The sequence below is a fragment of the Dendrobates tinctorius genome, unplaced genomic scaffold, assembly GCF_039654945.1.
Source record: "Dendrobates tinctorius isolate UK_male_01 unplaced genomic scaffold, ASM3965494v1 ptg000154l, whole genome shotgun sequence".
Lineage (NCBI taxonomy): Eukaryota > Metazoa > Chordata > Amphibia > Anura > Dendrobatidae > Dendrobates > Dendrobates tinctorius.
Window position 1 is genome coordinate 10,175,001 of NW_027361821.1, and position 19,369 is coordinate 10,194,369.

The 19,369-nt window shown below is 42.6% G+C and overlaps 1 protein-coding gene across 8 annotated transcripts in view; it reads right to left on the reverse strand.

Annotated features, from left to right (window-relative positions):
- Positions 1–19,369, reverse strand: part of TENM1 (teneurin transmembrane protein 1) — a 1,357,925-nt gene that overhangs the window by 405,968 nt on the left and 932,588 nt on the right. For all 8 annotated transcript variants that reach the window (XM_073547613.1, XM_073547619.1, XM_073547618.1 and 5 more), the window contains one exon: positions 370–555. In XM_073547613.1, coding sequence (XP_073403714.1) covers positions 370–555 — 186 coding nt within the window. The remainder of the gene's footprint in view (positions 1–369; positions 556–19,369) is intronic.

Here is a 19,369-nt window from a genome sequence, read left to right on the forward strand (position 1 = left end):
AGCTAGATGATGTCAAATACACAAAAAGTCATGAGCATGAAAAATTAAAAATGTAACGTTGTCAAAACCACAAGAGACAAAAATTAAAAGAATAAATACAAATCTGTGTGATTAGGAACAAATAAGGTAAACCAACGTTTATTTGGATGAAGAAAGCTTGGCTACAGTACAATTCTGCCTTTGAGCCTTTCATAATTGTCTTAAGATTTTTCCATTTTTGCAGTTAATAGATGCTTGAGTTTTCTTTCTCTTGAAAATCAGGGTTGGCCATATTGAAGGTATTATTATTATTATTTTGGCAAATCTATATTTCTTAGTAAATATATAAACACAGCATATACAATTACAGTACTCTAGGAAATAACTCACCAATTGTGCACTGTTCCCCCTCCCATCCTGGGCTGCATTCACATTTTCCATCTTTACACTGACCGTGTTCGGCACAGTTGGGGTGACAGGTGCGCTCCTCGCAGCTGGCTCCTCCCCAGCCATCTTCACATTGACAGACACCTCCTGAGCATACACCGTGACTTCCACAGTCCACCGCACACAGCTCTAGAGGAGCAATAATGAGACAGGGTGTTATTATGGCACAGCAAAAGCTTTAATCTCACCTCTGCCAATGTAGTTAAAGCTATGCAAATCCTTATTAAGAGTATCACAGCATAACACAGCAACACTGATTTTCAGGAGTAAATTCAATTACAAGTAGCGCTTTTCCCGTAACTGCTTTTTTTTCTGTAGGAAAACAAACTGTAATGCAAATTTCACTTAGTTGACGACTGGGAATCTGTCACATTTATAATGTTAACTTAGACTCAACAAAGTATTGCACTTGGGCAGTTTTCCAGCATTAGAAGCGTGATAGATGGGAAAGCAGAAAATGCACTCAGGAGGTTAAAGAAATCACTTCTCAACTCAGAAAATATGTATTGATCTGTGTATAAAACACAAGAAGAGACTGGCGACAGCTGAACCACTTCTACTACGTGACTTTACTTAGGCTAATTGCAGAAGGAGCGTGTGCGGAGGTAATGAAATGAGTGATATGTGATATGACATGCTCTCCCTATGTGGCTACTGTCATATGTTGGGATTGTATAATTTGTTTTACAAAATGACAAGGACTCTGTAAGAAGGTTTAGCAAAAGTGTTACAAAAAAAAACAGGAACCAAGAACCATTCCACTTTTTTTATTGTTACTAGTTTTGATAACTCTTTCTCCCATGGGTATTCTCGATGTCTGCTTCACAAAAATGAGGGCTTTGCCAATGGGGAATTTCTAATATGTGACACGAAGTCAATAAATTGGAATACAGTCTTAAAGGGAATCTGTCAGCAGGTTTTTGGTATTTAATCTAAGAGCAGCATAATATAGAGCAAAAGATCCTGATTCCAGTAACATGTGTTAGGGCCGTTTCCCCCCAGCCCCCCACTATTTACCTCCTCACTCCTGCGTCCCAGCATGCTGCTGGACAGGGAACGAGGCTGTTTCTTCCTGCGTTGTTGGCCTCGCGGCTGGCAGTGGAGCTTCGGGTCTTGCGCATGCAACTAGGATGTGGCCGCGCACAGTGCCCGTATCTTTATCCACGGCTGCGCCCTGACCCGGAAGCTCCATCTGGCCAATGGAGTTGTGATGACAGATATATCAGACCGCCCTCCCTTAGTGGAGGTGCAGGATTACTGTTGTGTGCGTGTGTGTGAGATACTCCATAGCTTTACTTAGGCCACCTGCTATCTGTTACCTTTACCTCCATCCTTCCCGTGGCTACTCGCTCTTTAGCTACCAGGCTCCCGTCTGTGTGTCCTCTCAGTACCATTGCCACCTTGTGATGGTCTCTCACTCTCTCCCAGTGTTTCCTACAGCTTCCATCCCCTCCATCCCTCCCAGAGTTGCTCCCTCTGGCTCCGTACCTCGTTCTCCTTCTTGCTCTCGTCTCCTGTCTCAGTCTGTCTGCGCCCACGATACTTGTATAGGGGTCAGTTTCACCTGGTTAGTTTGCCTAGGGGGAGTTCAGTACCGTGACCCAGAGGGTCCACTCTAGGAAGGTCGCCTCTGCCAGACGTGACAACATGTCAGTTACTAAGCTTTGCATTGTAGTTTCAAGACAATGATTTATCAGCTGGAGATTATCACTGCCTGACTAGGTCTCACAAGCAGGCCAATCAGGCTAACTTGTGTAAAGCCCCATCACACACAGCGAGATCACTAGCGAGATCACTGCTGAGTCACAAGTTTTGTGACGCAACAGTGTTCTCACCAGCGATATCGCTGTGTGTGACAGTTATCAGCGACTGGCCCCCCTGCCGGGTATCGCTGATCGTGCTCAAATGGCCTGGACATTTTTTTGATCGTTGGTCTCCCGCTGGCCAGCACGCATCGCTGCGTGTGGCAGGCGGGAGACTAGCGATCAGCGAGCTGGAGCTGGTAACCAAGTTAAACATTGGGTTTCTAAGCGCCACGCGGTGCTTAGAAACCTGATGTTTACCTTGGTTACCAGCTCCCTGCACCAGCGCGCTGGTACCTAATGTACACTGCGGGTAACTAAGCGACGTGCGTTGCTTGTTACCCACGTCGTCGCTGTCCTGATCGCTGCTGAGATCTGCCTGTTTGGCAGCTCACCAGCATTCATGTAGCGACACACCAGCGATCCTGACAAGTTCATATCGTTGTCGGGATCGCTGGTGAGTCACTATGTGTGGCGGGGCCCTAACTCTGCCCCCAGCACTGATTGTCATCTTCCTATGTACACTGTGCAATACCAGCAAACTCTCATTCAGTTGTGTGGGAGGGATCATACAAAGCTCAGCATTCTGATATCTGCTACATTAACTACAGAAAACAAGGATTCTAGCAAAACTGCACCAAGCAGAGGGAAAAATCAAGGGAATTATGCTTTCTGTCCCTACATTATGCAGCTCTCAGATTCCATAGCAAAAACCTGCTGACAGATTCCCTTTAATTGGCATTTACACAGCAGGGTAATTGATTTTGGCAATGTTCATTCATGAGTACCTTGCACAGCATAAAGATCATCTTTCTTGGCGGTGCATCTTCCTGTGTAAACAGGACTAGTACTGCCGAGAGCCAAGGTGATCTATGTGCAGTGAGTGATCTAGTATAGATCACTCAATGCACATTGTTTTCTTTGCTCTTCCTGCATTAAAATGACCTCTGACCAGTAAAAGTTTATCGATCACCTGTCATATCATGTCGCCGATCAGTCTATGTAAAAAGGACTTAAGGGACTCTGTCAGTAGGTTTTTGCTACCTCATCTGAGAGACGTATGTTGTAGGCAAACACTCCCTGAAACCAGTGATGTATCAGTTAGTTTACTGCGTGCAGTAATTGTGACACAGAGTTCTTAGATTTAGCATGAAGCAGAGCTCAAAAAGCTTACCCCGCCCACACCAGGCTATGTATGTGCATAGTCTATAGACAGTGAGCTCCTTATCACAGGAGGGGGAAAAGTCGTACTTTCAAGAGCACTAGCTAATCACAGCATTGATCTCCCGAATATCTCCCATCCTGTGGAATTCTGTGCCCAAACACATCCGGTGATCCACCACATTTTGATCCTTCCGATGAGACCTGAAAACCCATCCCCATGTTCTAGTGATAAAATGCTTGATAAGCGACACATGGTTGAACACGGTATTTAACCCTTACCTCGTTCTTAGATTACATAGCCATAACTTGCTGACAGATTCCCTTTAAGTCTCAACTTTAAATGGTTCTAAGGCTTCATTCTTAGTAGATTCATTATGGTTTCATTTTTAATTACTCAAAACTAAAGTCAAATACTAAATTATAACCTCCCCCCAAAATACTACTACACTACAACACTGGACAGAAACAGGAGAGAGATCACCACCTAATAGAGATAAAGGATAATGTGAACAGAGTCCTTGATTTCCAACTAATCCGTCCAGTAGAAAATCCATTATGAAACTGTCACAAGTGTGTCACACCAACCAGGGAGAGCTGGGGGGTAGAAGTTTTCCGAGTATTGTGAATCACAGATCTTCCATTTAGACTGTGTGTTTGGATCTCATATTAAATGAATTTGGTTTTCTTTGGTGCTGAAGAGGTTAACGACCCTTTCTATGCTGGTCAGAAGCATGCAGCTCCATTTCATCTACTTCTGATCTGGTTGCTATCTCTTCCTATAAAACCTGGTCAGACCCTCTCTATCTTGCCAGTGAAAGTTCTGCTTCCTTGCTATTAGGAGACGCTGTGCTGAATAGGAGTTTGTTGTTGCTATTGGAGATACGTCTTCCTGTGCTGTGTGTGCTCAAGCTAAATATTTTGGAGATAAGTTGTGGAGGTGTTCTGTTGTATGTGTGTTTATCTATTGGTCACTGTTTCAGTTTAGTTTATTCCTCCCTATCTCTTTCCGCCTTCCTATTGTTGGTTGGTGCTTTTGTATGATAAAGGGTTTCTGTTATCCCTGTTTTGTCTTGTGTGTTTTATTCACATTACATTTCTGTCCCAGGAACCATGGAGTGGGGGACGGGACAGACCAGGGATTAACAGGAGCACAGTGAGGTTGAAGACTTGGGCCTCTCCACCATCAAGAGTACCCCCAGGACAGGGATAGTTAGGGTCGCAGTTCCAAGAACAATTTGAGGCCCCCCTCCCCAACCCAAGACATTCACAGCATGATAGAAACAGCAGGTAACCCTGTAAATGTTAGGATTCATATGAAGGTGAATAAATCCATGTGACAAGGTAGCTAAGCTGATAAAATGGAAAATGGTGCTTTTCATATGCATTTGTTTTGAAGCGTTGTTTTTATTAGTTTTCTGAGTATAATTAATACCTTTTCACTGCTTATCCAGTCTAGTGGCTCTACTCTAGTCTCCTTTTATTGGTCTAGGTACCCTGATCCAGTAAGTTTGCTAAACCAGATTGAAACAATATCTACTTGAATTTGAGTCAGCCCCTATTAAAGTTTTTATTTAAAATCCTCATCGATAACATTCTCATTGAAGTTTGTTCAGACAAAGTGAGAGGAAATGAAAACAAACTATTTGCAGCTGGACAATTTACAACTCGGAGAACCACGGTGTCATTTCTCATTCTCTCCAGCAATCTTATGAAAGCTTTTATTCATCGCAACTTCCTTTTATTATTCATTTTCTGCATCCAGACAAGGCTGACCCCAGAAGACACATGTAGTTGAAACAAATCTTCTCGAAATGTAAGAGAGGATTTTGCTAAGGGACATAAAGGATCTACTGCTTGTTTACTTCCAGTTCTACCTCAACTTCTAAAGCGAGGAACAACTTCTGATATTTTGTTTTCCAAACAATGTAAAATACATGTTAGTTCCCCTTCTATTATTGTTCAATACCTGTGGGTTTTTCTCCATTTAAATATGCTTTTCAAAATAAACATCCCATTCATGTAGCTTACAACTGAAAATCCAAAGTAGTTCAGGTGGAAGTGCTTAGACATATAGACCCCCTCCGGTGGTAATATCAATATTCACAGTGGGCTTTGTTTCAACTCAATGAATAAAAGGAAATAGATTTTTTGCAATACAAATGATTTCCTTGTTCTCGCTGAACTTCACAGACTTGTAGAAAGTCGCAATTGTAGCTCCAACCTCCTGTGGCTTCTTGTTTTGTTCTGATTAATGCATGAAAAAAATTCTGATATTTCAAATAAATCATACATTTGACATGTGGGGGTCTTACGCATCGTGGATGTTGATGTTGGCTGAGAGACAAGTACAAAAAAGGACAGAACAGTGCTATCATATTATTGATATATGTAAAAAGGAAAACAGGATGAAGGTTACAGGGTAGATCTTATTAATTATTATTTGATTGCTTGGGATCTTAAACAGGTTATCCTTGACTTTTACTTTTTTTTGCTAGGCCGATAACTTACTGACAGGTAGTTGTTGATCACCTGGCAGTTCTGCCAGGCTCAGGAAGTGATTCTCCCGATTCTTTTGACCTCACATCTACAGAGCAGTTCTTTCACTTTTGGTCTACTATGTTGACAGGGCTTCACTAGCGATGTCATGCTGATTAATAGCCGATTCCTTGCAGTTAGGCAGCACCGAACAGGCTGTCAATAAGGATGACATTAGCAGTGACGGTGCATTGACAGAGTATAGAGGATAGAGGAAATGAAGGAGGAGTTCTGTCAATGTGACGTCACATGAAGAAGGAAAATCATCAGTAGGGGTGGTCCATGATTTCCCTTTGTGACCGTGACCACATGGCAGGATAGGCAGGTACCAACTAGCTGCTGGCAATTACTTAGCCCCATAGGGAAAAAAACGAAAGTCCAGGATAAACCCATTATGGTTGGAACCCCCACTATTCATGAATATGGGGGCCCTTTTCACTGTGGATGTTTAGAGCAGCATTGCTGCACATGAATATTTATTTAATTCAACTCACTTATATAGTGCCATTAATTCCACAGCACCTGATAGACATTTTTATTACTGTCCTCACTGCCTTCATTGCGAGCTGTGGCAAGAAAGGTAGCTGTGTCTGACAGCATAGTGTTCAGAGCATGAAGCAGATACCAAAAGACAGACCAGTACACCAGGAGACATGGAGAGGGGCATAGGAGGGCAACAACCCAGCAGCAGGCCATCCTTGTGTCTGCTCAAACTGTCAGAAAGTCTCCATGAGGGTAATATGAGGGCCCAACGTCCACAGGAGTGTGTTGTCATTACAGCCCAACACCGTGCACAGCGATTGGCATTTGCCAACACCAAGATTAGCAGATTTGACATTGGTGCCCTGTGATCTTCACAGATAACTTAGCTTGAAAATCTAGCAGAATAACGGCAGACACATCACCCAGCTTATATTGAAATCAGCTTTCTGCTGACTCCAAACAATGGCTGTCTGTTCCCCTCGGTTCAGGAGAAATCCATTTCTCTGGTTCTGTTGATGCTATAATTTAGCAACAGGTGCTGTAGCGAAGCTTCATCAGAGCACATTCTAAATATGTATCTGTCATTTTTCTGTCACGGATTGGGTCCGAGTTACGGCCTCTTTAATATTTCCCACACACATGGACTTAGACAAAGAAAATTTCTCTCCTGGCTAATTAACATTCCTTGCAGTGAGGAGGGGGTTAGGAAGGAGTGAGTGGCTGTAGTCTCATGTTACAGTGAGTGTGTGTGAAGTTGCAGGCAGAGGAGAACACAAGGCTGCAATGTGTGACAAGTGGGAAGGGAAGGGGGGTTGCTTGTCTTTGTGCAGCTATGCATCGTTCTGGAAAGTGTATAGAATGGAAGATTCTGGAATGTTCCAGAAAAGTCATACATGATAATTTTACATTATCGTTACAGGAGGTCACAAAAGGGGACATCATTAAGATAATATACTAGTATATGCAAAAGGACAAATTACTTCTGTGTGGGCAAATATGACATTATTATTGATGTAGGGGCATTATTATTATTGTAGGGAGGCACAAAGAGGGCATTATTATTGTATGGGGGCACAAAGGGGGTATTATTATTGTACAGGGGCACAATAATAGGGAAATAATTATTGTATGAGGCACAAATTAGGAAATAGAGTGGACATGAATTTTGCATGGAGGTAGAAAGGGGGCACTACTGCTATGTGGAGACATAGAGGGGGACACTTTAACTGTATGGAGATATTTATAAATCTTAGCAGGGTGACATGGACCTATACTTCCAAGCAACAACCTTATGAATCTGGGTGGGGGTCTAGGTATTTCTTTTTTTTCTGTACTCCACTTATACATGTTAAGCCAAAACTCCCTTGCATTAAAAGAGGTAATCACATTCTTTTAGATGCTACTTGATCAATCCAAATATCAAAGTTAGCATGAAGGAATGAAGTAATATCTAGACAACTCTCTAGAGCCATCCCAGTTATTCCAAATCCTTCACACATCTCTCACATTTCTTATTCATTTTCTACCAAAAACTAGTTTCATGTCACAGTGCTTATATTCTAAGATGCATTTCTTTGAAAAACATCTTCCCGATCCCTTGGCACTTAACAATATGTTCTGTCTGTAAGAAAGATTATGAATATTAACCCCTGAAGCATTCGCTGTGATGCCGCCATGCTGAGGAAATTGTCGCATATTTACTGTATATAATTTCCTCTGTCACGATAAATAGGAATTTGATGGGAAAAAATGAAATACAATTCTTGTATTCAGCAACTATATTATTATTATTATTATTATTATTATTATTATTATTATTATTATTATTATTCATTTTCTGAAAATTCCACAATGTTTAATATCTAATTTCTTGGAAAAAAGACCAGGAGCAAATAGGACTCAGTCCTGGACTCATTAAATGCTTTATGGTTTCAATCACTCCACTCAACCATCACTGATGTATTAGGATACTAATTTAGGGAGAGGCCCCAATATCATATGCATGAACGGGCACCATATTAAAATAAATATGACACTGTTAAATACGTTTTCTTATTTAATTTTAAAGGGATGCTGTCAACAGACCTACATCTGACAAATAACTCTGATGCTAATAAGCAGATGTGGAGGCTTTCTTGCCGTTCTTTTGTTGTCAAGGAGTCAGTGACTCTGAATAAATTCTTGTGGGGATATGAGAATAAATGTGCAGACATCTGTGCTTGTTCACTCAGCTTTTATTGGGTATATTCTTGATGTCATAATCTCAAGGGAGTGTGTCATAATGACAAGTTTTCTTTAAAGGGAATCTATCAGTAGGATTTCATGCCCTAAAGTATTTATATGTGCATGTAGCACTTTCAAAAACAAGTCCATCAATACCTTCTACATGGCTAGTCCGTTCCTCCATTACTGAGAATTCAGAGTTTGAATTGATATGCAAATTATCCTGAAGTGCTCTTGTAGTTCTGCAGCCTCTGTCACTCCAGCTCTATTCCCTGCACAGAGTCACCTTCTGCTGCTTGACTGACGGCTCCTTTGCCTGGCGTCACACAGCATAGAGGATGTCACTCAAGCTGGAGGAGGCGGCACTGGGTGAGGAATAGAGCTGGAGTGACAGAAGCTTCATATCTACAAATAGTTCTTCAGCCTCATTTGCTTTACTATTCAAACGCTGATTTCTCAGTAGCGGAGGAATGAATTGGCCATGTAAAGGTATTTATGGATTTGTCTTAGAAATAGCTACCTGTGCATATAAATAGTTTGGCTGATGAAATCATGCTCACAGATTTCTTTTAAAGGAAATGCCACCTTTTCCCAACATATTGTTGTCCAGGAAACAGTCTTTGCTTCCCTCACCCCAGTCTACTGAAATCTGTTGTGCTCAATGTCGGGCTTTGCAGATGACCCACTGTGATACCATGTGATAATCTGCCTAGGACTATACAAGGCCTACCAAAACAGACACCTGTGTCTTGGTATTAGTCTTTTTCTTGCTCTGGAGTTCTGTCTACAGCAGTCACTAGGACCTCTGCTACCTGTTCCCAGTCTCCTGTCCGCCTGCGGTCTCCAGGTTCTCTGCTACCTGTTTCCTACACACTTCTCTGCCTGCTGTACAGGCATCTGTGGTTCCACCGGACCTTGGATATGGAGAATTTACCTCACTAGGTGAGCCTAACATGTACTTTCAATAAATTGAATAACTTTGTAAACACTTTGCTTTCTTGACCATTACTTTTCCACTTACCTCTAGAGCTGAAATAAAAATTCTGTAGAATCCTTGTACTAGTGAGCAATGCATTATGGGTAGTCAACTGACAGGTTGAACTGATTGTATGAATGGCACACATAAACCAGTTTCCAAGACTGGATTGCAAATCTTTGCTTTCAAGTTGGGTATGAAAAGAGAATAACGTGACATTTAGCTCAAAAAGGAAACAAGATAAATAATGGAAAGTCTTTACTATTTCTGAGACTCCCATCCATTGGGATAATTTTTCATGTCCATCATTCACATGCACTCTTGCCTATCACTGACAGCAGTAATCTGTGATGGCCTTACATACAGTGGGGAAAAAAAGTATTTAGTCAGTCAGCAATAGTGCAAGTTCCACCAGTTAAAAAGATGAGAGGTGTCTGTAATTTACATCATAGGTAGACCTCAACTATGGGAGACAAACTGAGAAAAAAAAATCCAGAAAATCACATTGTCTGTTTTTTTTAAATTTTATTTGCATATTATGGTGGAAAATAAGTATTTGGTCAGAAACAAGCAATCAAGATTTCTGGCTCTCACAGACCTGTAACTTCTTCTTTAAGAGTCTCCTCTTTCCTCCACTCATTACCTGTAGTAATGGCACCTGTTTAAACTTGTTATCAGTATAAAAAGACACCTGTGCACACCCTCAAACAGTCTGACTCCAAACTCCACTATGGTGAAGACCAAAGAGCTGTCAAAGGACTCCAGAAACAAAATTGTAGCCCTGCACCAGGCTGGGAAGACTGAATCTGCAATAGCCAACCAGCTTGGAGTGAAGGGACTGTGGGAGCAATAATTAGAAAATGGAAGACATACAAGACCACTGATAATCTCCCTCGATCTGGTGCTCCACGCAAAATCCCACCCCGTGGGGTCAGAATGATCACAAGAACGGTGAGCAAAAATCCCAGAACCACGCGGGGGGACCTAGTGAATGAACTGCAGAGAGCTGAGACCAATGTAACAAGGCCTACCATAAGTAACACACTACGCCACCATGGACTCAGATCCTGCAGTGCCAGACGTGTCCCACTGCTTAAGCCTGTACATGTCCGGGCCCGTCTGAAGTTTGCTAGAGAGCATTTGGATGATCCAGAGGAGTTTTGGGAGAATGTCCTATGGTCTGATGAAACCAAACTGGAACTGTTTGGTAGAAACACAACTTGTCGTGTTTGGAGGAAAAAGAATACTGAGTTGCATCCATCAAACACCATACCTACTGTAAAGCATGGTGGTGGAAACATCATGCTTTGGGGCTGTTTCTCTGCAAAGGGGCCAGGACGACTGATCCGGGTACATGAAAGAATGAATGGGGCCATGTATCGTGAGATTTTGAGTGCAAACCTCCTTCCATCAGCAAGGGCATTGAAGATGAAACGTGGCTGGGTCTTTCAACATGACAATGATCCAAAGCACACCGCCAGGGCAACGAAGGAGTGGCTTCGTAAGAAGCATTTCAAGGTCCTGGAGTGGCCTAGCCAGTCTCCAGATCTCAACCCTATAGAAAACCTTTGGAGGGAGTTGAAAGTCCGTGTTGCCAAGCGAAAAGCCAAAAACATCACTGCTCTAGAGGAGATCTGCATGGAGGAATGGGCCAACATACCAACAACAGTGTGTGGCAACCTTGTGAAGACTTACAGAAAACGTTTGACCTCTGTCATTGCCAACAAAGGATATATCACAAAGTATTGAGATGAAATTTTGTTTCTGACCAAATACTTATTTTCCACCATAATATGCAAATAAAATGAAAAAAAAACAGACAATGTGATTTTCTGGATTTTTTTTTCTCAGTTTGTCTCCCATAGTTGAGGTCTACCTATGATGTAAATTACAGACGCCTCTCATCTTTTTAAGTGGTGGAACTTGCACTATTGCTGACTGACTAAATACTTTTTTTCCCCACTGTACATATGTCATAGCCGAGGCCATTGATTGATGCAGTGGTCACATTAATAATGGGCATTATGTCAGCATTGTAGAACTAGTAAGGACTAGAGTTGAGCAAATTTTTCAATATTCTGGTCGGATTATGTTCGACGGCAAATATGATTTTTGCAATACTTGCCGAACATAGCCGAATGCCATTTTAAGTCAATGGGAGTAGAAATTAGCAAATATGTTCGGAAATGATCATCAAACATAAATTCGTCACGAATAGGGTACCAATATGGCACGAATATGACAAATTCAGATTCGGCGATCGTTTCTGAAAATATTCGCTCACCTCTAGTAAGGACCATAGGAGCTATGGCACTGCAGTGGTGAGTGGTGGGGGATTAGTACAGTAAGTGTCAGGCATTTTGCTACATATTTCTAGCTGGACTCATTATTTTACCCTGATAGCATCTATATATATATAATCGTCTTATTCTGTCTGTCTGTAACCGAAATCCCGTGACGCTGGCGGCCGCGACCAATCAGCGACAGGCGCAGCTGTTTGTAATGGTAAGCTGCGCCTGCCGCTGATTGGTTGCTGCCACCAGGCCGCGACCAATCAGCGACAGGCACAGTCGGGTGCAGCGCTCAATCGGGCGCAGTGGGCGCAGCGCTTAATCTGTAAAAAATAGAATTAAAATTAAAAAAAAGGTTACTCTCACCTTCTGACGGCCTCCGATCTCCTTTCCACGTGCCCGGCATCGCGGTCCCAGTAATGCTTAGCACAAAGGACTGGAGATGACGTCACTCTCGTGAGAGCGCGACGTCATGAGCGGTCTAAGGCGCAAAGCATTACTGGGACGTGAGGCCGGGCGCGTGGAAATATGTACAAAATAGAATTAAAGTAAAAAATAGTTATTTACTCACCTTCTGACGGCCCCCGATCTCCACTCTACTCTCCACGCGCACGGCACCTTCTGGTCCCAGTAATGCTTAGCACAAAGGACTGGAGATGACGTCACTCTCGTGAGAGCGCGACGTCATGAGCGGTCTAAGGCGCAAAGCATTACTGGGACGTGAGGCCGGGCGCGTGGAAATATGTACAAAATAGAATTAAAGTAAAAAATAGTTATTTACTCACCTTCTGACGGCCCCCGATCTCCACTCCACTCTCCACGCGCACGGCACCTTCTGGTCCCAGTAATGCTTTGCGCGAAGGGCCGGAGAGTGCGACGTCATCAGCGGTGTTTTGCGCTAAGCATTACTGGGACTGAAAGATGCCGGGAGCATGGAGCGTGGAGTGGAGATCGGGGGGCCGTTGGAAGGTGAGTATATAACTATTTTTTATTTTAACAGAGACTCTAGAATACCCGATGCGATAGAATCGGGCCACCATCTGGTAGACATATAGATATATTGCGTCTTACTAGTGTTCACATGCTATTACTTTTTCTGTATATGAGCGTATATAAAATGGGATTAATTATTCGGATGATATCAAATCGAAATAGTAACTTATTAACATTATTGCTATTAAAATGAAGACATGCAATGGGTACATTCCTTATTTTTGCATGAAGGCATGTGGAATAACCCGTAAAGCACATGACCCCCTGCAATAACCAATAATTCCAGATACCGTTCGAAATGTTTCTGAGAAGTTCATGTTTTTCTATTTCCTGTAATAGATTTCATTACTTTTCTAGCTTTGATAATGATTAACTTCCAGTAGACGCCTGAATGTCATGAGAATAAGCTACAGCTGCCCCGAATAAAGCAAAAGGCACACTATGACCGGGAAGAAATAATACCTGCTCTAAATGCCTTAGATGTGATAGACATGTAATATTGCAATTTGTGTTCATTCCTCTGTGATTCAGAACTCAATTTTCACAGTGCAAAAACCAAATCAATACAACTTTACAGAACGAGCTGCCGATGGTAAATATAAGGACATATATTTCATTTCATAGGACGGAGGCATGGAAATTGATATTACGTTAAAGGCTTACTCATTCTCCTTAGGGTAAAGGTTTGTTTGCCAGAATGCATTAAGCTGTAGAGTAAGTACAGGTTTTCTGCACTGACAATAGTTTGCAAACATGTAGAGGATACATTGCATCTGAGCAGATGACAGTGATGGACATTCAGATGACTTATCATCATTATGTAGTTGCCACTGCAGCCTATGAAAACGTTTTGTTGCCTTTTTTTCCACTTTTATTCGTTCTCTTTCATTCATTCTTTCTCTCGTCTTACATACTGTCGATCAGCTCCAGAACTTTCAAAGGAATTTTACAGTGGTTCCAACAGTGCCTGAAAATATTTAAAGGAGTTGTCTGGTCTTCTGATAAAAGTCTGCAGTCATTCCTCTGAATCCTTACAGTGTGCGGTAGGCACACTGGAGGGATTCTCCAGTACTGCCGGTGATAGTGGACAGTCACTTAACCAAGAGTGTGCGATTTGTATATTGACAACCACATTCAGACTAGACATGCTTGGCTTATCTCAAGTCACATGCATTAATACAGGCTGTACCTGTCTAGTTGGCATGTGACCAAATGTATGCAAATTGCAGATTTTCAGTCACTTCACCACCCACTGTCACTGGTACTGGAGAATCCTGACAGTGAACACATATGATATTTAAGTCAATATTCACTCTTAAATATTATTTTTTCTATATAAGTTTCTTAACTTCTCTTTATAACAGTTTGCGCACCATTTTTGTTCAGTTTCCATTACCAAATCCCTTGCAATAGACACAGAGGTAAATGATGAAATCCAGGCTGTCAGAAGTGGACACTTAATCACTTTAGTCCCTTGATGACTGATGACGTATAGATACGTCATCGGTCATGTCCCTTTCTTTGATGTAGGCTCTGATGCTGAACTCACATCTTTCCCTGCACATAGCAGCTGATCTGATCAGCTGTCATGTGTCTCTAACAGCTGCCAGTGGATCCATGATCCACCCTAAGCTGGTAACAAGTAATATCCTGCTATCAATCTCTGACATTGGCATACATCACTCAATGGCTGGAAGCGCGTCTCCATCATCTCCATTCTTTCAGTGCATGGATATCGGACTGCACTCAGATGTCATCCGTGTAGTCCAATGGTTTCCACGCCACTCATTGACTTGCATGGCCGAGTGCGATCTGAATATCGGATCAATCTTGGTCATGCAGCATTTTGTTCCTGGGAAGTATTAGTCTGAGGAAAAAATCATACATGTGCGCAGCTCCATAGACTAACATTGAGTACAATCCGTTGTTTTGTCAGATCTCGCTCGGTCCAATAATACGGTCGTCTGTACCTGCCCCAACAGTGTCACATTGCAATGTTTTAATAATGAGATGGCTGCTGAAAATGAATAAAGTCACTCTCCTACCTAGGCTCAAGGTCAGTAACAAAACTGAAAGATCTATTTAAGTATAAAAAGTAATACCAAATATTAAAAATAAATTGCGCTGAAATATTCCCTTTAGGCTCTGAACCTCTGATTCCACCCAGAAATAAAGCTATTTTACCCCTGAAAATGCTTTGGTGTTTGATCATCTTGTATTAAAGATCCACCTCACATTCTAGTGTGCGCTTCACGTGCAATAAATTATATACATACTCTAAACTTAATTGGCTTTTCAGACAATGCTATTTAGTAGAACTTTTTTTTCAGTATCTCCAGACTGTCTGTATCAGATGACATTTGTTATATACAGTTAACAATCTGGCAGAGATTACATTGTATTCTTAATCCACAGAATCCAAGCAAGGCATGGATATAATGATGCCTGTCTCCAACTTGTGTGCCTGTTCTTCCTACCCTGAACTTTTTGCCTTCAGGCTAACCCATGAATGACCTCCTATGGTTTACTGCTGGTTTATTCTTATCAGCTTTATAATATTTTTCTCATGTCTCTGTTTGTCTTTGATATTGGGGACTCACATGGTCATGTTACGATTGGCTGTCACATAAAGGTTATGGTGTTCTCTTGTCCTTGCTCTTGCTCGGCACATACAAAAAACACTGAAAAGACATTGCTCTCACTGGTGACTATAATCACAAAAGCTTTAAGATTATTTTTCTTTTCTTTTGCCACCACGCTGGACATTTCACACTTAAAAATATAATACAATGACTAGAGTATCGAACAGGATACACATTGGTCAATATCTGCTAACATTTTAAATAATGGGATATCTCTGATAGAGCACATAATTAGTGAGTTAGAGGCTTTTTACCGTATCTACTTGTGTATAAGCCTACCCCCCTAATTTTGACACAAAAAACTGGGAAAACTTATTGACTCGCATATAAGTCTAGGGTGGAAAATGCCAAAGCTACTGGTAAATTTCAAAAATAAAATGGGCCCCAAAAGATGCTCCATAAAGCTCATGATGGCCCCATATAATGCTCCATAAAGTTCATGATGGGTTCCATAAGATGCTCCATACAAAAGTATGCCTAATAATGCTGCACAGTGAATAATGGTGGCCCTATAACATGCTCCATAATAACATATGCCCCTTATAATGCTGTACAGTGATTAGTGGCCCCTTATAATGCTGCACAGTGATTAGTGGCCCCTTATAATGCTGCACAGTGATTAGTGGCCCCTTGTAATGCTGCACAGTGATTAGTGGCCCCTTGTAATGCTGCACAGTGATTAGTGGCCCCTTGTAATGCTGCACAGAGATTAGTGGCCCCTTGTAATGCTGCACAGTGATTAGTGGCCCCTTACAATGCTGCATGGTGATTAGTGGCCCCTTACAATGCTGTTGCCACTGCCTCAATTAAAGAAAAAAAAACTATATACTCACCTTGTAGCTGCTGCAGCTGCTGCTCCTCAGCGTTGCTGGCTCTGCAGTGACTGTTCAGGCAGAGGGCACCTGCTAACTACATCATGGCGCCCTCTGACCTGAATGTCAATGAAGCAAGACAGCAGAGCGACACGCAGCGGTGGAACGGGGGACAGGTGAATATGGCTCCCTCCATTATACTAACCTCTCCTAGCATGTCTCTTGCAGCTCCCCATGCTTATTCCATCTTCTCGGCGCTGTTCTTCCTGCTTTCAGCGGTCATGTGGTGCCGCTCATTACATATGCGCATATGTAATGAGCAGCACCACGTGACCGCTGAAAGCAGGAAGAACAGCACCGAGAAGATGGAATAAGCATGGGGGCTGCAAGAGACATGCTAGGAGAGGTGAGTATGATCTCCGACACCCCCCCGCTCCCCCTCCCCGGACTACCACGGTATATGACTCAAGTATAAGCCGAGAGGGGGACTTTCAGCCCCCCCAAAAAATGGGCTGAAATTCTCGGCTTATACGCGAGTATATACGGTACCATATTTTTCAGACTATAAGACGCACTGGACCATAAGACGCACCTAGATTTTAGAGGAGGAAATTAGGGAAAAAAATTGAAGCAAAAAATGTGTTCAATTCTGTACCTAATATCCCCTATCCTGGTATACATGGTCCCCTTATCCCCATCCTGATACACATGGCCCCCTCATCCCTATCCTGGTATGCATGGCCCCCCTCATCCCTATCCTGGTATGCATGGCTCCCTCATCCCCATCCTTGTATGCATGGCTCCTCATACTTAAACTGGTATGCATGGCCTCCTCATCCCTGTCCTGGTAGGAATGGTCCCCCTCATCCCTATCCTGGCAGGAATGATCGCCCTCATCCCTATCTTGGTATGCAGGGTCCCCCATCTCGCCCTAGTATGCATGGCCCCATCCCTATCCTGGTATGCAGGTTGCCATCATTAGCCTGGTATGATTGGCCCCATCCCGGTCCTGGCTTGCATGGTCCCATCCTTATCCTGGTATGACTGGCCCCATCAGAAGACGTTAAAAAAACATTAAATACACTTACCTTCCCGGCGCTCCCTCAGAGCATCCTGTTCCGATGCCAACAACTGCTTAATGCTTGTAAGCAGCACATGGCAGGGATGTCATGCACAGCTTGCAAGCCAAAGGGTAGCAGCCGGAATGCTCAATGCTCTGCAGGCCGGGACTGTGTGTGCGCAAAGCAATGAGTATTCATTGCTCTCTAGCAAGCACAGTGTCAGCTATAGCCTTCCTGCTGCTGCCGGCAGTCATGTGTGCCGATACTTAAGAGAAATGAATATTCATGGACTGGGTGAATATTCATTTCTCTTAAGTATCGGCACCCGTGTCCGCCGGCAGCATCAGGAAGGTTCCGACTGACACTGTGCACGCTAGAGAACAATGAATACTCACTGTTCTCATTGTACACAGTCCCAGCATTCAGAGCATTGAGTATTTCGGCAGCTGGCCTTCGGCTTGCAAGCAGCGCAAGACGTCCATGCCATTCGCTGCATACAAGCATTAAGCAGTTGGCATCGGAGCAGGACACTAAGAGGGAGCACTGGGAAGGTAAGTGTAATGGTTTGTTTTTTTAATGTTTTCTAATGGGGCTGTGCATATCAAGATGGGGGTGGGGCCAATCATACCAGGATGGGGGCCAATCATACTAGGATAAGGAAAGGATGGGACCAATCATACCGGGATGTCATTAAAGAGAATTGAAAGTTCATTGCCCTCCACGCCCAAGGACATGGAATGCAGTGAATATTCATTTCTCTTTAGCAACAGGCTCGGGAGTTAGCTACAGCAGCTAACTCCTGCCTCTGTGACCTGCTGCTATGCCGAAACCACTCCCCCACCTCCCCACACTAGCCAGAGACGGTACATCCAGACTATTAGACGCACCCCCATTTTTCTCCACATTTTTGGAGGAAAAAAGTGCATCTTATAGACTGAAAAATATGGTATATGATTTCCTGCTCTTGGAATTAATACACTAGGAGTGACCTATAAAGTGTCTAATAAATCAGAAAAGCTGATCTGTATACTGTAGATCGTCAGCTAGTGTCTATTGTGACTAAATGTCAACTAGAGAAAATGACAATTTTTATTTCATAGCAATAAAATGATAGGCCTCCTTCACCTGTATGTGTTGGGCCTGAGTGGGAATTTTTTGCTTAATACAGCAATGAACCAGGGAAAGTGTCGGGGACTGTTTATTTAAATTTAGGTTTTTTTTGTGTGCGTTATTCTTTTTTTTTCCTGGGTTAGTAATGGGGGTGTTTAATAGACATCTCTCCTTTATTAACACCAGGGCTTGATGTCAGCTGTGTTTTTGAACAATTCCTAGCTGACATCAACTCAAATTACCCTGATTGGCAATGCACCAGGGCATTAGGAAGAGCCTAGGCGAAGCACCATAATGGGAGCATCTCATGTAATACCCCACTTACACGGCGGCTGCAAGCTGGTATTTTTAGGCTGGGAAGGGCCCAATAACTAGGGTCCTTCCCAGCCTGATAACATCAGCTCTCAACTGTCTACTTTACCTTTGCTGGTTTCCAAAAATGGTAGGATCCTACATCATTTTTTTTTTTCATTTATTTATTAGGTTAATACATGTACAGTAATCTACACATGCAAGGCACAAAGAATGTATGTCACGGATATTTATCCATCTTTCTATCTCAATCTTTGCACATGGTTAACACATAAAAATGTGTAATTTCTATTCTGCATTCTATTCCGGTACATGTCACACGGATGCCACACAGACGGAACACGTATGGCACACATGGATGGTACATAGACAGCGAAAAAAAGACACTCTTGTGTATGCTTTTTTAAGCGGATTTTTGAACGGAGCCTTACACAATCAGAGAAACATTGGACTGCTACTGCTACTACTACTTCTACCACAAAGCCACAAATTAGGACTAAAAATCCTCCAAAAATACAGCATAAAAAGGGGCCTCTATT